General features: G+C 34.9%; 2 protein-coding genes and 1 pseudogene across 2 annotated transcripts; all 3 read right to left on the reverse strand.

The window, feature by feature from the left end:
* Positions 1 to 169: 169 nt before the first annotated feature.
* LOC120158317 lies at positions 170 to 3,861 on the reverse strand (annotated as a pseudogene).
* Positions 3,862 to 6,738: 2,877 nt separating this feature from the next.
* On the reverse strand, positions 6,739 to 8,504 carry LOC120158338 (probable pectinesterase/pectinesterase inhibitor 21). Its single transcript, XM_039169208.1, has 2 exons — positions 7,507 to 8,504; positions 6,739 to 7,439 (listed from the first exon to the last, which is right to left on the reverse strand). Exons 1-2 carry the CDS (start codon positions 8,498 to 8,500, stop codon positions 6,739 to 6,741), a joined length of 1,695 nt encoding a protein of 564 aa, XP_039025139.1. The 5' UTR covers positions 8,501 to 8,504.
* Positions 8,505 to 9,337: 833 nt separating this feature from the next.
* LOC120158327 (probable acyl-CoA dehydrogenase IBR3) lies at positions 9,338 to 15,028 on the reverse strand. The gene is given in 18 exon segments (XM_039169200.1): positions 9,338 to 9,529; positions 9,620 to 9,724; positions 9,852 to 10,004; positions 10,393 to 10,523; positions 10,526 to 10,601; positions 10,887 to 10,971; positions 11,221 to 11,363; positions 11,626 to 11,814; positions 11,938 to 12,194; positions 12,422 to 12,539; positions 12,637 to 12,735; positions 12,976 to 13,095; positions 13,280 to 13,357; positions 13,599 to 13,784; positions 13,979 to 14,110; positions 14,255 to 14,395; positions 14,660 to 14,797; positions 14,894 to 15,028. Coding segments are annotated over 18 exon segments (2,478 nt in total).
* Positions 15,029 to 17,875: the final 2,847 nt, after the last annotated feature.

Here is a 17,875-nt window from a genome sequence, read left to right on the forward strand (position 1 = left end):
TGTATGACTCAGTAAACAAAAAGTATTAGCCACGTGGCTAAGGAAGTAAAATGGTTTATATTATTACATAACAGGAGTGCAAAATCTACAAGGAAAACAGGCCGTAGTACTGTGTTAATACAAGCCATTTGGGACAAAAAACAGAAGTGTTGAATTGTTAACACAAATAATACAGATTCATAGCTAACATTGTCAAATAATCTAAACCAATGGTCAGAAATCTTCACAGCTCTTCAGCCGAAGTGTTGAATTGCTGCAACAACAGAAGACTGCCCTAACTTCTATACTATGTTTTGTGTCACAGTGCCAATTGCACGTCTACGGGTTTGACCAATCGAGACCTTCGTCTCCTCTTGCTTTCTGGACTGCAGCTTACACCGCCCAACTTTCCAAGCTTAACAGAAGCTTTGCAATTCTGTTGCGATGACAACTTTGCTGACACATTATCTGAATCCAATTCAATCGATAGACATTTCTCGGGTAAGGATATATACGTCACCTTTTGTACTTTTTTACTCGAGGGCGATTTAACTCTCTTTTTGGGCATTCGAAGTTGAGTTTCCGCCCTTATTTTATCCTGCTTCAGGAGTCGGACGTGGAAAGGGTTTGCATCCGTATAACAAACGGACTTACCGGGAAGTCCGCTTCGATCTAAACCAACATCTCTGTTGTTCACCTTTATGGCAAAAAAAGACGTTTTGTGTGGAAGTGTTACCGCAACAATTTTTTTCTGACCTGTTTCTAGCTTTAGAAAGAACTGATCGCTGAGATTTGCTTAGAAATGAGAAAGAAATACCAATTGGAGAAGTGCGGAAAAGGATCGAGCAATATCATGCTTTTCTTGACCCTTAACAAGATCACCGAACGGCACGACATATTTTTCGGCTTTCAGTGAGAGGTTGTCAAGAATCCTTTCACCGTACTCGTGAATATCAAATGGAGGATGTGAATCCTATTCAAAACAAAAGGTACCCTCAGCTCAAATCCCACCAGGAGAAAAGAACAAAACTTAGGAAGAGCAACGACAGAAAAGATTAGCAGTTATAATAATGTAAAACCAAAATCAAGAAATGGAATTCGAGCCAACTTTATTTACCTGCTCTTCTAAGTTGTGCTCGATATTCTGTTTCCACAATGAAACTCGAGCAGCCAGTTCAGTCTGCTTCTCATTTTCAGCTATGCTGGCAAGCAGAGCATCCTGCAGGAAAAATACATGTAACTTGTTCAAGCAACAATCCAGCAGCAATTGATGGTCACAACTTTCACTAACAGCACACGGATACAATAGTGAACTTGGAAACGAGCAATTAATAAAGCTTTTTCTTTTATGTTTTAGTTTTTAAAAGGAAAAAAGAGATGCAGGTTGGCACATTGATAGACAACAAGGAATAAAACTAGCACTATTTATCTCCCCTTTTAAGAGAAGAATATGGTCCTGAGTAAAGCCTACGACAAATGATGGGAAAAGGCTTAACAATTGTTTGCTTATTGTAAATGTGAAGGAGTATGCTTACCAGGTGAGAGAGGCAGAGATCTTCCAGGCTTGCTTGAGAACATGAATCTTCGTTGTCAAACGTTTCATTCTTTCCAAATTCAGCATCACAATCCCCATGCTGTGAAAAAGATCAATGAATGATCAACAACAGAAAATCCCAGACTTTGCGGTGGGTAAATATAACAGGAGATCAAATCACTGATATGCTAACCTTCTCGTTCGCAAAAGGTAAATCTTCATCCATAGGCATGTTCTCTGGCATGTCAAAATCAGGTCCACCAAAATCAACGTTCTCATCATTATATCCATTGTCTTCGTTTTCTTCTTCAAAATTAGGGAAAATATTAGGAGCTCCAGTTCCTTGCCCAATTAGTGATTGACGAAGCTGAAATAAGCAAACTTGTTTTACAAACCAACTATTCATCACCTTCACCTAAGTTAAACTTTTAGTAAATATACATTTTCATATAATGGAGGAGACTTCGATTCCCTTTGTTTTCCAATGGCCTTCTGCCGCCTCTCCCACATTTCTGTAAGTTCGGGGCTAACAGTACCGTGCAATCTAGCGAGTGGAAACAAAGTAGTTATAGGATTACTCTTCGTAGAATTTAACACATTCTGGAAGCTTTTACTGCTTGTGAAGGAAAAACAAAAAAGAAAGACTATTAGGAACTGACCAAAATTATATAGCTAGAAACAAAGCATGCAAGAAATCGAATTTTAGCTACCTTTTCTGACAGGCCTCACTTTCAAGTTTCCGGTTCATGGGGATTCAGAGGTTTCCATGGATCATTATCATCATCATCATCTGAATCATCCAAGTCTCTAGGTTTCGAATACCTATCATCCATATCAAATCCATGATCTACATTTCCAAAGCCACCAGCGATAGAAGGATCGGGCCCCATATTACGATCATTAGCACCAAAATCGCAATCAACCCTAGGAGTTTGATTAACATTAGTATCCTTATTCTTTCCATGAGATGATTTATGTGCAGTCCATGCGGGAGACTGAAAGGTCTTGCGCCTTGAACTGCCTTTATTAGTGACATGCTCACCTTTACTGGCATCATTACCCTTCAAGTAATCAACTGCTACCGAATCATATGGATCTAATAGAATGAAATCCTGGTAAAGATCATTTGTTGCCAACTGCAACCACAAATATATACTTACCGATCAAAGAGTTGGGCAACATAGCCAGTCAAACTTCATCATACTATCGACTGAAGCAACTATAAATACCTGATAGGACTCTAACTCGCTGCCATCACCAGAAGTGTCTAAGCAATCACCTTCGAGAACAACTAAGTTTGCAGGGGGATTCACAAAGTGGTTAACCAAAGCGTGTTTGTCGGATGAACTATCTAAGCTAATCTTCGCTTCCACTGCAAATGTAAGCACTCATTTCAGCTGATACAAGCAATGTAATTTCAACCCAAAGGAAGGGAGGGAGTCATCGGTTTAAGGATCACCTGGGATGTCATCTAAGTCCCAAAATTTATCATGATCCTCATCCGAAGTAGCATGTGAAGCAATTTGTTCCGCCTGATCCGATGCGCCATTGGGTTTGTCTTGTTGTCTGTTCAAACATATTCACCAATTTTAAGTACAACGCTTCATTTCGTTGGAAACTCTTACTGAAATGGAAGATAAAAATGCCAAAGTAACATGACAATCAAAGAATTTGGGAACTAAAAGAAACCTCTTCTGAGAAAGAAACTCCAAAGCGTGCAAAACCAAGTTGTAAAGATACTCTACTTTTCGGCTATACACTTGAACTGAACCCTGAAGCAACAAAGCAGCTACATAGAAAAATTAAGAATGCATAAATAAATATTAATTAGAAAACCAAACAAGAATTTAAAGAGAGAAAAAAAATTCTTTATTTTAGGTTAAGTGTACACCAAGGCAGAACCTTCAGCGAAATTCACTGAGCTATGCCCGTCATCGTCTTGGGAACCAGTAATTTCACCGGAGCAAATCTTCAAGAGATAATCTTCAAGCTTTTTGGCAAGATCGACTTCCCAATTAGCTTCCAAATCAAGCCCCGGCTGGGCAACGTAGAACTTCCCAAAATCACCACCGCCGGAATCTCCTCCCTGGGGGTGGTTCTGGTGACTGGTCATTTTCTTTCGTCCGTAGTTAGGGTTTGTTTTGGTGTTGACGGTGATTTGAATTCATTTGGGGAAAATCCAGTGTTTTTCCGCGGGGGGGGGGGGTCTTCTGTTTGTTTACGAGAAAATTTGGAGAGAAAACGTAGGAAAGTTAGGAACTTTGGTGCAGCAAAAGACCAGTGGATATGGCGAAGAGAGAGAGATTTCAAAAACTTTCGAGGAACTGTTTTTCCCGCTTAGTCGATAAGTTGCTTCGGATGTTTCGTGAGAAATAATGAGCATTGGGCTGGCCTTATCATTCACTAAACTTTACGTTTCATATTGATTTTAGTACTAAATTTTAAGCTTAGTGCTAAATAAATGCTCAAATTATATTTTTTTTATTTAAATTAGTACTTTTAGTATATTTTTTTAGTTTATTTAAGTGTACGTTACAAATGTGATCACTTTAGATGTCCATGACGTAATAGCTGTTAGTTTTTTCCATTAAGTGACACGTGTCACGATATGATAATTTTGAATTTTTTTTAAAAAATATTATTATATTTATAAAAAAAATCCTAATTTCTTTTAAATTACAAAAAAAAAATCTCAAAATCACTAAAATCTCCAAATTTTAACACTAACCCTATATCATTCGCCCTTTTCGACCACGACCACTACCGTTGACGTAGCCCCTTCCATCATTCTAGTTATATGTCATTGTAGTTGTCGCTGATTGACCGTTAGAATCACATGGGATCGTGATTTTCATCCTAAGGTTCACGGGGTATAAAATGTCGATTCACCGTCAATCGACCGTTGATCGATCACGATTTCATAGTGATTTTGGTCACCGGAGGGAGGTGAGGTCGGGTGGAGCTTTGTTGACGGCAAAGAGCGACAATCGGTGTAGGTTTAGGGGTTGAAGTGAATGTTTTTAAAGTTTTGGGGTTATTTCAAAATTTATGTATTTTCTTTTATATATATATATACTTTTTTTAAAATTTTATATAAAATTTTAAAATTATCAGATTGTGATACGTGATACTTAACGGAGAAAATTAACGTTGTTGACGGCCCAGACACCTAAAGTGATAATGTTTGTAATGTTAGACACTTGGATGGACAAAAAAATAATGTAGCCACATATTCGAAAAAAATATCTTCGACTATAAGTATTATTTTGTTGAGTCCCCAATTATTAAAAATTATAAAATGATCATCTGATTATAAGATGATGTTTTATTTCATCTTTCGACTATTAAAAGTTACAAAATGATCACTTGACTATTCATATGTTTTAAACTCGTCTTTTTTCGTTAAAAGTTAGTAGTCGTTTGAGCTAGAAGTAAACCTGTTGGTTGAGATATGATAAAATCAAATTTAAAAACCATTTGAAATATATTTTATTAATTGATTCTCCGTTTATATTACTTGAAATATTATGTCGTCGACGCAAAGCTTAAAAAGCAACGACAATGCCAGTATACATTATTAAAATTTGATTTTATCATATCTCAGTTAGTGAGTTAACTTTCAGCTTATAAAGGCGTTAATTTTTCAACAAAAAAAAGATGAGTTTAGAACATATGAATAGTCAAATAACTATTTTGAAAATTTTAATAATTGGGAAACTCAACAAAACAATGATCTATACTCGAGAGACTATTTGTATATTTTACTCTAAATTTTAAAACATTTCACTTTAACATTGAATTTTATTTTATGTTTCTGTTAGGACATTGGATTTTTAAATCATGAATGGTGTGATGTCATTATTGTTTATTTTTTATTTTTATAAAAAATTGTCAATTCTTTCGATTGTCGCTATCAATCAATCATTTATTGTCATTAATCGCTATTCACTAGTACTAAAATATTCATATTTCATTTTCTTTCTTATTCTTGCATAGATTTTTTATGAAACTTATTTGGAATAGATAAAAATAAATTTGAAAGCTTGATGTACTAATGTTTTTATTTTCTTATGGCCATATGATGATACTAGTTATTAGGTGTATTGTTCGTATTCTTGAAGAATACATCTCACTATTTGAATTTTCAAATAAAACTTCAAATCAAAAAAACCCCTTAAACCCCTAAAATGATAAGTTTTATGTTTAATTTCATGAGTTTTAAGGAGGTTTTGAAAAAAATTAAATTGATAAAGTAGTAGATGACGATAAAACGTGTTCACCAATGTCTAAGATGATCGCAAAAGATGTCGAAGAATGATGATTTCTGATGGTCGATAAAAATTAATTAAAAAAACCTTAATTTTGATAAAGAATATGATGAGGTGGAATAAAAAAAGACTTAATTGTACATGAGACCTTGAACTTTTGAAAGAAAAAAAAACAACTTGAACTTATTTTGAATCCAATATGACCCTTAAATTAAGAAAGAGAAAAAAACTTGAGTTGATCCTTTGACCAATAGAAACCGTTGTTGATCATTACAGTGTTGATATAGTTATTTCCCGTGTTGGTAGATGATGATATGATAAAGTAGCTTAAGTATTTAAAAAAAAAATCAAAGGCTTAATTGATTTTTTAAGAAATACTAATAGGTCATTTAATTTTTAATTAATAAAATTAAAAATATTATTATGCTAGTCCATATCATCATATTCGTAAAATTTTAACAAAAACTTAACAATGACGGATTGAAATAGAAAAAACAAAACGTTTGTGATGATTTTCTCAAAAATCAAAATTGGATAATTAAAGTAGAAAAGAGGTGATAGTTAGATGATCAATTAGGTGTAATTTACCCTTTTTAATAATAATGCTTTGCAGATAAAATGAAATCATAAATTTTAATGATAAAGTTGTAAAAGTGAGAGAATAGAAGTACATTTTTGTAAGAATCCGACAGTTTTGATGAATAAAATATAATAATTACATGACTAATTAAGTTGCATCTTGGACAAAACAGAGATGCGTGGAATTCATGTCTATCTTCCACGTTTGTTCTTTGTACGTAACCTACAAAGTTCCTTCCTCTAATCTATAAACCATAATCTTACCGTCCTCTTCTTTATTCCTATTGATCTACGCAACTTTTCATTTTATTATGCACCAAGGTTGCTAAAATATGCATAAATACTCAATCATCGGTTTCATATATATTGATCGCATCTCTACAGACCAGGAATCATGCTGGCGATGTAAGGCACCCCGGAATTTTGGATCCACTCCGCACCGCGAAAGAACACGCCGGCTGTGAATTCCTGGGCTTGAGCGGCGTTGATCTGTTGGATACCTTTCCATTTAACCCTGTGTGTCTGATGGGCACCTGGTCCCCGGTTGTGGTACTCGGCGTAAAATAGGGTATCGAGTGCGAAGTCGCCATTCCACGGCATCCATCCCTCGGGTGTGACGATATCGTCCAATTGAGATTGCATGATGATGGTCCTCGAGCACAGTCTCCACGGCCGACCGAGGTGCGTTTTGCTTCTCGCCTTCACTGGGAGGTAGTCTGGAGCGCCAGTGATGGTGCAGTTCTGGAGGACAAAGCCGGAGGCCTCGCGGTTGTCCGACCGTCCTTGAGCGGTGACGATGCATTGCTGATTGTCGAGCGGCTTCCGGACGATGAGTTTGCAGTTCTGGTAGACCGAAGCCGAGTTGCCGAAGACGAAATCGATGGTGCCGGAGATGGTACAGTCCCGGTAGTATTGTCGATGACTATGGGCGTAAAGGGTATCTTGGTAGCCATCAAATTGACAGTTATGGAAGATGGATTGATCGCTTTGAACCCTAACAGCCACCGCTTGGTGCTTAATAGCTCCGGCACTGTTCTGGAATCCCATGTCCTTCGCCATAAATTTCGGACCGGCAATACCTGTAAACATTATTATATGTTACTCGAATTCAAGTGTGAGTTTTATAATACAATGTATGTTACTAACCAACAGTTGCGGTCCTGAATGTGATAGTGCCGTCGGCAAAGTTCAAGTTACCGGTGATGACGGTCTTCGTCGGTCCGTCTCCGATGAACACGACATTATGCTTGTGCTTATCGACAATAACCTGTTCATTGTAAACACCGGCCTTAATGTATATCACAAACGGAGCAACGTTTTTCTCAGGGACTTCTTTCAACGCTTCATTGATGCTAGTATATTTGCCACTACCATCTTTAGCAACGATAACATTAGGCTTTAGTTCCGATGGATTTTGTTGCAATAACATCCGTTGCCTAAAGCTAACCCATGCAGGGAACCCTTCTTTAGCCATTAGCTTACGTTTAGCACCGGTTGTGTCACCTTTTCCCAAGCCTGGAATGTTGAGATTACCGACGATTTTCGAAATGTCACTAACCATGGCTAGGCCATTGATGGTGAGCTTTTGTGAAGTGTTCAACAGTCGTCTCATTTTCTCGCCGGCGTCGGTCGATACGTTAATGAATCCGTCCAAGCATGTTTGTTGATACGTGATGGCACCTCCCATCCAAATCTTGAGGTTCTCGATGTATTCGTCTAGCCGGCTAACGTCGAATGCGCCTAGTTCGTCGAACGAATTGTGTAAGTCGTCGATGGCATATCCCATCAGCTCTTTGCAATTATCGACGGCTTGACGTGTCATTGGGTCTTTTGCCGCTTGTTGAACGGTGGCGGAGTTGTTGACGACCCTCTGTATCTCGTGGATAGCCGCTTGGAAGCCTGCCCTGATTAGCTCTTTGGGGTCGGTTGAGTTGGTGTTCTTGAGGCTCTCTTCGCATTCTTGTTTGTAATCAGTAGGTTGGCAAATGGATTGAACCGCCTTCTTCGACGTCGCTGGCTCTTCGCCGCCACCTCCTTCCTTGCCACCGTTACGGCTGCGGTTAACACCAACCGCCACCGCTACCACCATGGCCACCAATATGACTGAACAAACACCGATGATTGCTGGTGCTTTTCCCATTTTTCAATTAGTTTTTGTTTCTTTCACGCTAAATATAGTCTTAGAGGAAAGAAAACTTTATTGAGAAAGTTTGTAAAAAAAATTCTTCAAATAGAAGAAACTTGAGAACATGAACCTTTAAAAGCAAAAATAGAAGAAATTCTTTCTTCAATCTAAAATGTTGGGTTTCGCTTGGAATTTGATTGGTGAGACTTGCATACTTGTAGGCAGTCTTGGGGCTATTTTTGCCTATTGGAACAATCTTTCAGACAGACTTAAAAAATAATAATCTAAAAGTAATTTCATAATTAAATAAAGTCTCATTTTTAATTTTAACCCGATATGAATTTATTAATCTTGAATATGTTTTAATATTTAGCAATGAGGATGAAGAGGTGTTACTGTAATAACGGACGCATAATTTATATTGAAGGATAAATTTATAAAAATTTAAAAATGACAAAACATATCAAAATTCCAGAGAGTGAAAATATATTATAAATAAAAATTTAAATTATATAAAATATTTAAAAATTTTAGAGAGGACAACTGCCTACATTGCCCCCATCCCCGAGTATCAGCATCTAGGGTTGTTTCTTCTGCACGTTCTTTCCATAATGATTAAGTGTTTGTTAATGGATTTTGAAGAATGCTGTGATATTTACATCAAAGAAATAAAGCACATATGGTCTATAAAGAAATGGAGCAGAATTTTATAATGTATATAAAATAAAAAACCAGGCATTATATTTCATAATAATTCCGTGTTTTTGGATTATAAGTCTATCAATTTATTTTCGAAACCGAAGGTTAAAAAAGGAAAGATCATGCTGGATGATCTTGGTTTTCAAGATTTCTTCAAAGCTTAGCTCTACGTAGTTCTAACTGCGCAATCGTACCCAAATGCACTTCATCAGGTCCATCTGCAATTCTCAAAGTCCTTGCCGCCGCCCACATGTGTGCCAAGACGGTGTCGGACGATACACCGGCTCCACCATGTACTTGGATTGCCATGTCCAGCACCTTCAGCGCCATACTTGGAGCTGCCACCTGCCCATCCAACATCCAAAACATTCTACTGTAACAAAGTTCATCTTGAACCTCAAATGAAATTATATACACGGAAAAATAACAGTTTACCTTCGCCATTGCAATGGTTCCACGGGCAGCCTTGTTTCCAAGTCGATCGAGCTGGTCGGCTGCTTCAAGAACCAATAACCTAGCTTGCTCCAGTTCTATTCGACACTGCAACAAGCAACGATTTACAACTAAATGACCAACCTCTACTTAATCACTAAAATGAGCATCAAAGTACTCCAACCAATACAAATATCCGTCTAATCTCTCGCTTTAGATAGATAGAGTAAATTACCTTTGCAATATCCGAAAGAAATGAACCGTGTTGAGCAATATATTTTCCAAAAGTTTTCCGATGAAGAGCCCTTTGTGCCATCAGCTGCATGCCACGCTCAGCGGCACCAACCATTCTCATGCAGTGGTGCAGTCTTCCTGGGCCGAGTCTTCCCTTCAAGAATATAAACGGAGCAGAGCTAAATTATATCGTACATTTACAATGGTAAAGAGTTGCACTAACTCCAAAAGAAATTTCATTCAAAAATTTCATTCAAAAATTTTATCTAAAAATCGCATCGTGCTCAACACCTACATTCATGAAGATGGGTAGTTATTGACGTTTCTAGATAAATTTTGAACTCGAAAATTAAATTTAAAGAAGGCCGAGCTTATAAATGCTGAAGTTTGAGGTCCTGAAACTGCGTAGATGCAATTTTCAAATGCATCCAACCTTTGAAAACCTTGGTACATGCAAATATCGTGGGAAGAGAGTGGAACACGAAATAGAATATGTATGGAATCCAACGGCATACTCCTTACAATATAAATGGCAACTTTACCTGGGCAATCTCAAATCCACGTCCTTCTCCCAGTAGAATATTCTTTGCTGGCACACGAACATTCTCAAAAGAAATTTCTGCATGTCCATGAGGTGCATCATCAAAGCCAAAGACTGTTAGCGGTCTCTTACGCTTATCCCCGGAGTCTTAATGTCCACTAAGATCATTGACTGCTGCTTATGCTTGGGGGCAGTGAAGTCAGTTTTCCCCTGGATATCATTCAGAAATCAGATCACCTTTTAGTCAAATTAGTATTCACGTGTATCAGATGCACGTGTATCGCAAGCGAATTCCTTGTTAACAGTGTTTATCAACGTACCTTGTATTAACATTTAAAATTTGTTTCACATGCAAATTATATAAAATTAAAAGGAGACAAAAGAGTTAATTTAAACTCTTTTTCATTTATCAAATGAAATTATTCATTTTTATATTAAGTTATAGATTAGATGCACGTATAATATATTCACTCAATGCCATTCAAGAAGACTAACCATGAGTATAAGAATTCTGCATCTTGGATCCATGGCCCCGCTCGTCCACCACTTGGTCCCATTGATGACATATGAATCTCCTTCTCTGTAAAAGGAGTGCATAGACGGTGAAATAAACTCCAACAATATTCGTAAATCAGATAAGAGAGTATTAAATTGGAATTAATGAAGGGTGAAAATAATAAAATGTTACATGGTGACCATTACGTGTTTCATGAGGGTTGAAGTGCAGTTACACAAATTTAAATCTCCATTGTTTTATCAATGAATAGAAACTTCATATGAACAGTACAATTTGCTTTAGAATTACTAAAATAGAATTTGGTTAATGTACCTTTTAATAGAGCACTCGATATTGGTTGCATCCGAGGATGCAACTTGTGGTTCAGTCATTGCAAATGCAGAGCGGATTGTCCCCTCAAGCAATGGAACAAGCCATTCATTTAGCTGTTCTTTAGTTCCATACCGCAACAACACCTAAAAACGACAAATATAAATAAATGTAATGGTAAACCATTGAGATACTGGATTCGCTTGGTAGGAAGGAAAGAAAATTGGAGAGAACGGAAAACAAATGAAAAGGCAAAATATTTTTTCCATCCATTTCTTGGATGATTGCAAATGAGAGGGAGGAAACTGTGAGTTAAATCTAAAGAATATTTATAATCTTGTAAATATTCAATCTTTTAGTTGAAGCAAGTTAAGAACTACCTTAGTTTACAATAGAAGTAAGCCTTACCTCCATATTACCAGTGTCTGGTGCACCACAATTAAAGATCTGCGGAGCCCAAAGAGAGCGACCCATAATCTCACAAAGATATCCATATTCAAGGTTTGAGAGTCCAGCACCAAGAAAACGATCATGTGCGTACTGAGTATTTCCACTCCCACAATAAATGAGTTCTTTTGCCCTAGCAGCACTATCAAACTGGACAATATGGTTTCACAAGAATGTTATATATTTTAATATACAGCAATATTTTAAAAGCCAAAATGAGTAAAAATAGTAATTGGTGAAAAAGAAAGTTGAAAGAGAAGACTTTGCACATACAGGAATCCATAAGTTCCACAATCCTTCTTTCTTTGCGAGCTCTTTTAACCTCTCCTCCTCTGGATGCACCGTCCAACGCAAGTCAGATCGTGCAAGTTTGCTGAATTTCTCTTCCACGGGATAAATGTGATCTTCCATGAATTGGATCAATTTGTTTCTTAATTCCTGGACCTTTTTACTTGGAACAAACCTCCCGCTTCCTTCTGGAACACCTTGGACTTTGTTCTCAGTCCTGTGTTGCCTTCTACCTTGTGAAACTGGATTTGAGTAGTTAAAAGAACAAAAGCACCTTAAACAATTGCTTCGGACCAAAATTTTTATAACCAATTTGATGTGCAAGTAAAGATGTTAAAATATACAACAATCAAGACCCTAAATGATGTTTCTTAAGAAGTTTCTGCGATGCAGCTACAAGAACATAACAGTCTTCTTAAGAAATTTCTTGAGAGAGAAAGAGGGGTAAATAATTGGATGGCTTAACTACCAGAAGGGGGTTGCTCCGGAAGCACAGTCTTCTTCGCGATAAAAGCCAATGCAGAATCTATGAGACTATTAGCATGACGACCTGTATGTTCAGCACGTTTACCTCCCGAGGCATTACCCTACATAACATTGTATCAATATTGGACTTTCAAAAACTGAAGCTTTTATAACAATGAATTACAATAAAAATCCAATCTATTTAATGTCATGCCATACCATTAACCATCTATTATACACTCCTGTGTAGATCGATGCTCCACGGAACATGGAAAAGGCGACATAGAACTTCCACTGAGAGGCAGGCCATGCTCTCCCCTACATAGCAACATTTTCAGCAAAAACAATGTATCAACGAATTAACAGAACAATTATCCTATAGATGCTTCACATTTATAGGGAACTGAAACCTAAGCATATTCACGGCCAAATAAATGGGGAAATGGTGATCAGGGGGGTGAAGTGGGTTTCAGAGACACTTGATGATAATTTCCCCATGAAATTAGAAGACTATTATAGATGTATATGTTAATCGAAGGCATGTTTATAGTTACTTACAGATTCATTGCAGTATTCTTCCAGAAACTCAGCCTGTGTAGGAATCCCTTCAGGAATTCCAACGATCTCAAAACCTTTAGCCAGTTCAGGTGTATCAAGCCCAACTTGTGCAATGTAAGGCTGCCAATACAGTAATGGGGAGCTTAGGTAATCAAAAGCCAAGACGGTACAATATGACTCGGTTTCCCTATGTACTATATTACAAAAGAAACACTTATCTATCACTGAAAAATTAATACCACAAAAGATATAGGTAATTGTTCTTTTTATGCAAAATGGTAAAGTAGGAAAATCAGCCAAATACCATGCAGCTGTATGCGACATCGCACATCTGGTTTCCAATAGTAGACAGTTCCCAATCAAGAATACCAATGACCCGATCCTGCACATTTGAAGCATCTCAAAATTTATGCTAATCAGAGAATTCAGTGTTAAGTTTTATGTATGATGAATTTGAAGTAAGAAAACATTAAAAATCACCTCAAGTCCTACCAAAATAAAGTGGGATAATAATTATAAATATTGGAGTGCAATTGAAGCATACTCGGATCTATACATTCATGTTACTTCATAGAAGATAAAATCATACAATTCAAACAATTAAAGATTATTAAGAACCGGACCTCAGTGGGATGAAATACAACATTATCAATTCGGAAATCTCCATGAACTAGGCCTCCCGTTGCACCTGAAGCATCTTCTGGAGGAATATTCTTTCGCAACCAATCAGCCAGCTCAAACATCTTGGGATTGCTCTCGGGTTTTCCCTCACTAGTTGAAGCCAAGTATTGTTTAAACCATCTCTCTATCTAAAAGAAGGAAAAACCATCCGTAAGCCACATAGACATAAATACTCTTCATTTATTTCTTGAAAGGACCATAGACTTAAAAAAAACAACACAGTCAATCTCATGAAGGACCAAGCTTGTACAATAATGTTTCGGCAAAATGCTCCCCATTCAATCAGTGAGAGTTCATATTACAAAAAGAAGAGTTCACGGACCTGTCTTTTACAATAGTTGTCTCGGCGCCCATAGTTTCCCAAACCAATGGCATCGACATTAGCAGAATGTAATGACGCCAACACTTTCGCAGTGGCCAGATATATTGCCCGCCTCCTCTCAGGTGGTACACCCTTTTAAAACAAAATTAGCAACAGAACTCAATCCATAACCTCACAAATCCAAGTGACAACCACATCATGTCATTGAAAACAAAACAACCATTACAAGCTTCAACCACAAATTCAGAACATCAAAAAAATATCACAGGGCCTTACCCGTAGGTTTGGGTCTACAAATATCCGTCCTTCCAAGAATTCCATGATATAAAATGCTGTTCCTATAACATTCGGATCATTACATAAACAGAAAACCTTTGGAACAGGCACTTTCGTATGATCCCCCAGGGCCTTCAGAACCTGAAAAAGAAACACGCAAAAAAGGGGAATTTTTTCTTATATTACATACACTTGAAAATGAATATTCAACTAAACCAATGCCGTAATTCCACAAGCTATCCACAGAACTGCAATTTCCCCCCATAAACACTTCAATTTTTTTGTCCAATATAAATTGTAAAAATCATTTTCAAATATTGTAAATTTTATACCAAATCCGATATCGAAGCTTTACGCTTAATTTAGAAAAATTAAAAAAAAATCCTTAAACAAATTAAAATTCACCTGAAATTCTCGGTCAACGGCATGAGCAGATTGAAGCAACTTCCCGGGAGGTTTCTTCCTCAAAACGTAACGTTTAACAGTTCCACTTCCCGCTTCCGCTTCCATCAAATACGTGGGATTCGATTGTCCATGTCCGAACTATATATTTCATTGAATCAATCTCAAAAACAGTAAAAAAACACTGAAAACAAAAGAATTCAATTAATTTATTTCTATATTGTAAAGGAAAAAAACCTGAGAGAGATTGAATTTTGAAGGGGAGAGAGGAAACCCAGGAACATGAGTTTGAGCATAGAGAAGCAAGGCGTTAACATCGAGTTTGTGAGCTTCCTGCACTGCCTCCACCAAATCACCCGTTCGATTCGCCATAGTTTTACTATGAGAAAACGAGATAAATCCGTTTTTTCCTCGGATAATTTGAATAAAAACAAAGAAAATATATGGTAAAGTGATCCAACTTCACAATAGTTGGGGATTTGAAGAAAACAATCTTCAAGATTGGTAATTGAATTTGAAGATGACTTAAATTTGCCTATGTATCCAGAAAAATAATTTAATTTAATTACGAATGAAAGTCATAGACGGCCAAACCACTATAAACTAAAGATTGTTACAAATATAAAATACTAGTCGGGTAAACTACACCAAAGATTACTGAAGTTTAGATTTGTATCAATTTTATCACTTAATTTTAAAATATAAGTATTAGACCGTTAACTCATTAATAACCGATAATACAGTAATTTAGTGTTGATGTGAAAGTAAAAAATTAATTTTTTATTCTATCTTGTAAGCTTCATCGAAATTAAGATTTTTATTTATTTATTTATCAATTTTTAGTTATCATTGAAAGTTGTTATTCTCTTATATCATTTTCGATCAACCTAGATATTGATGAACAATAACAAGCATTCTTTCAAGAAGATAAATAACATATATTAAAACTAGCATCATCAAACAATGATTTAATGATATTAAGTATTAAATCGTTAAACTTTAGATGAATTTCGTCAATCTGAGTAACCAATATGAGAAGAAGAAATATGAATATTTTGATATCAATTTTATCACTAATGATGATTGATGACGGATGACGGTTAATTAATAACGATGATCGAAATAGTTGACAACTATCTATAGAGACTAAAATGATACATAAATTAAAATATAATACCTAAAATAAAACATTTTCAGAATTAATAATAAATTCGATACACCAAACTAAAATTTATTAAAAAAAACACTCACATTATCACGTCATTGTTTATTTAATGGTTTGATGCTTATATTGAGATAGTTTATTGCTAAAAATGAAACATTTTAAAGTTTAATGATAAATTCGATGTAAACTCTAGAATTCTAGTAACATTTGAAGCAGTTTACCCAATATTATATAAAATCAAGGGTAAATTACAAAAATTTACCGCTCAACTTTGACCTCACTCCTATTTTGGTCACTAAATCTAAAAATATAATTTGAAAAGGGCCACCTTAAAACACAATTATTGAGTTTAGAGATAGAGTGATTAAAATATAAATAATTTGAAAGTTGAATGACAAAATTAAAACTTTTTAAAATTTAGTGAACAAAATAGGAATAAATTTAAAATTAAGTGATGAAATTAAAAATTTACCCTAAAATCAAATATTGATATAAATATAAAATACTTTGGATATTATTATAACATTAAAACAAATGAATACATATATGTCATAAATAGTGTCTTTCCAACGGCCTTATCTTCATCTTATCTTGTTTTTTTTTCTAAAATTAATAAAATAATAATAACAATATAAATAATAGATAAAGTTTTGTTACTTTTGAAACCGTAATTTATGCAATTTTCATGAAAGCTTTATATAATTTGAAACCCAGTTTAGATGACATGCAGACGATGATGGCATTTCATCTAACAGCAAAAAACCACATTTTGTTCCGACAAAATCAAGAGAAAAAACATCAATAACAATGTTGTACAAAAACCATGTAATATATATATATAAATTGTATATTTAATTATACATTTTGGAGATATAATCTATTCACATAATATAAAATTTTAATATTTTGTGTGTTTTTAATTGTTAAATGTGTAAAAACATATAGTTAAGATTAAATGTGTAAAAACATAAAGGATGAGACTTTTTTTAAAAATAAAATAAATTATTTTTAATTTAAAATTTTTAATTATAATCTTTAAATTTAATTAATTTAACAATTCAAAGACGTGTATAACTATAACGTTTAAGTGAATATTAACTCTATATTTCATATAACATATAATTTAATATACTAGCTAGCAAACATTATAAGTAACTCGCATCAGTATACAAATTTGATCATATTTCAAATAATTTAATATATAAAACTTAATATGTTTTCTAATTATGGTTAGATGTAAAATTTGTAAATCTCGACTAATTCAGTAAGAATATTTTATATAAGTTTTGATAATATGATTATATGCCACATGTACATATTATGTATAATATATCTTTTCAAAATTATTTTTTTAATAATTTATAAGTTATCATTTTATATCTTATAATATATTTATTTTTAAAAAAATTTAATAGTATTTTTAGAATCTTTAATATATATTTATTTTTAGTTATTTAATTTTATTTTTAGTATTTTTATATTTAATTTTTTGAATATTTTTATATTTTATAATTAAAATAATTTTATCTTTAAAAAATCATTTTTGCCCTTGAACAAGACAAGTAAAATCAATTTAGTCATTCTAACCACTTCATCAGTCATCATGGACCGTCACATCAGCGCTATGAACCGTCATGTAAGCACCATAACATCAACAACATGGATTGTTAGTCAAAGAACCACGTCGAATTTATTTTTTGAATTGAATGATCACATTAAGTGTAAAAATAATTTTCAGACCGCGTTAATTTTTTTTCAAAAGTATGAAGGTCTCGTATAACTCCCCCGAAAATGTATAGAATAATTATGAGGACGGTAGAATATTAAATTAGTAACTCAAATATCAGAATATATCCCTATATATTCATCCACGTCCAAAACTCCATCTCGTTTAGTATGGCAAATTGTACTTGAAATGGTGTTAGATAGAATGTTTATCTTGGAAGCTTGATCTATCTAACACAAAATCAAAGGAGAAGGTGGAAATAATGTGGGAGGTGAAAAAGGTTAGGAGTGTGGAAGTAGGTAAGAAAATAAAATTAGGATGAAAACAC

This window comes from Hibiscus syriacus, unplaced genomic scaffold (genome assembly GCF_006381635.1).
Source record: "Hibiscus syriacus cultivar Baekdansim isolate YM2019G1 unplaced genomic scaffold, ASM638163v2 tig00002841_pilon, whole genome shotgun sequence".
NCBI classification, from domain to species: domain Eukaryota; kingdom Viridiplantae; phylum Streptophyta; class Magnoliopsida; order Malvales; family Malvaceae; genus Hibiscus; species Hibiscus syriacus.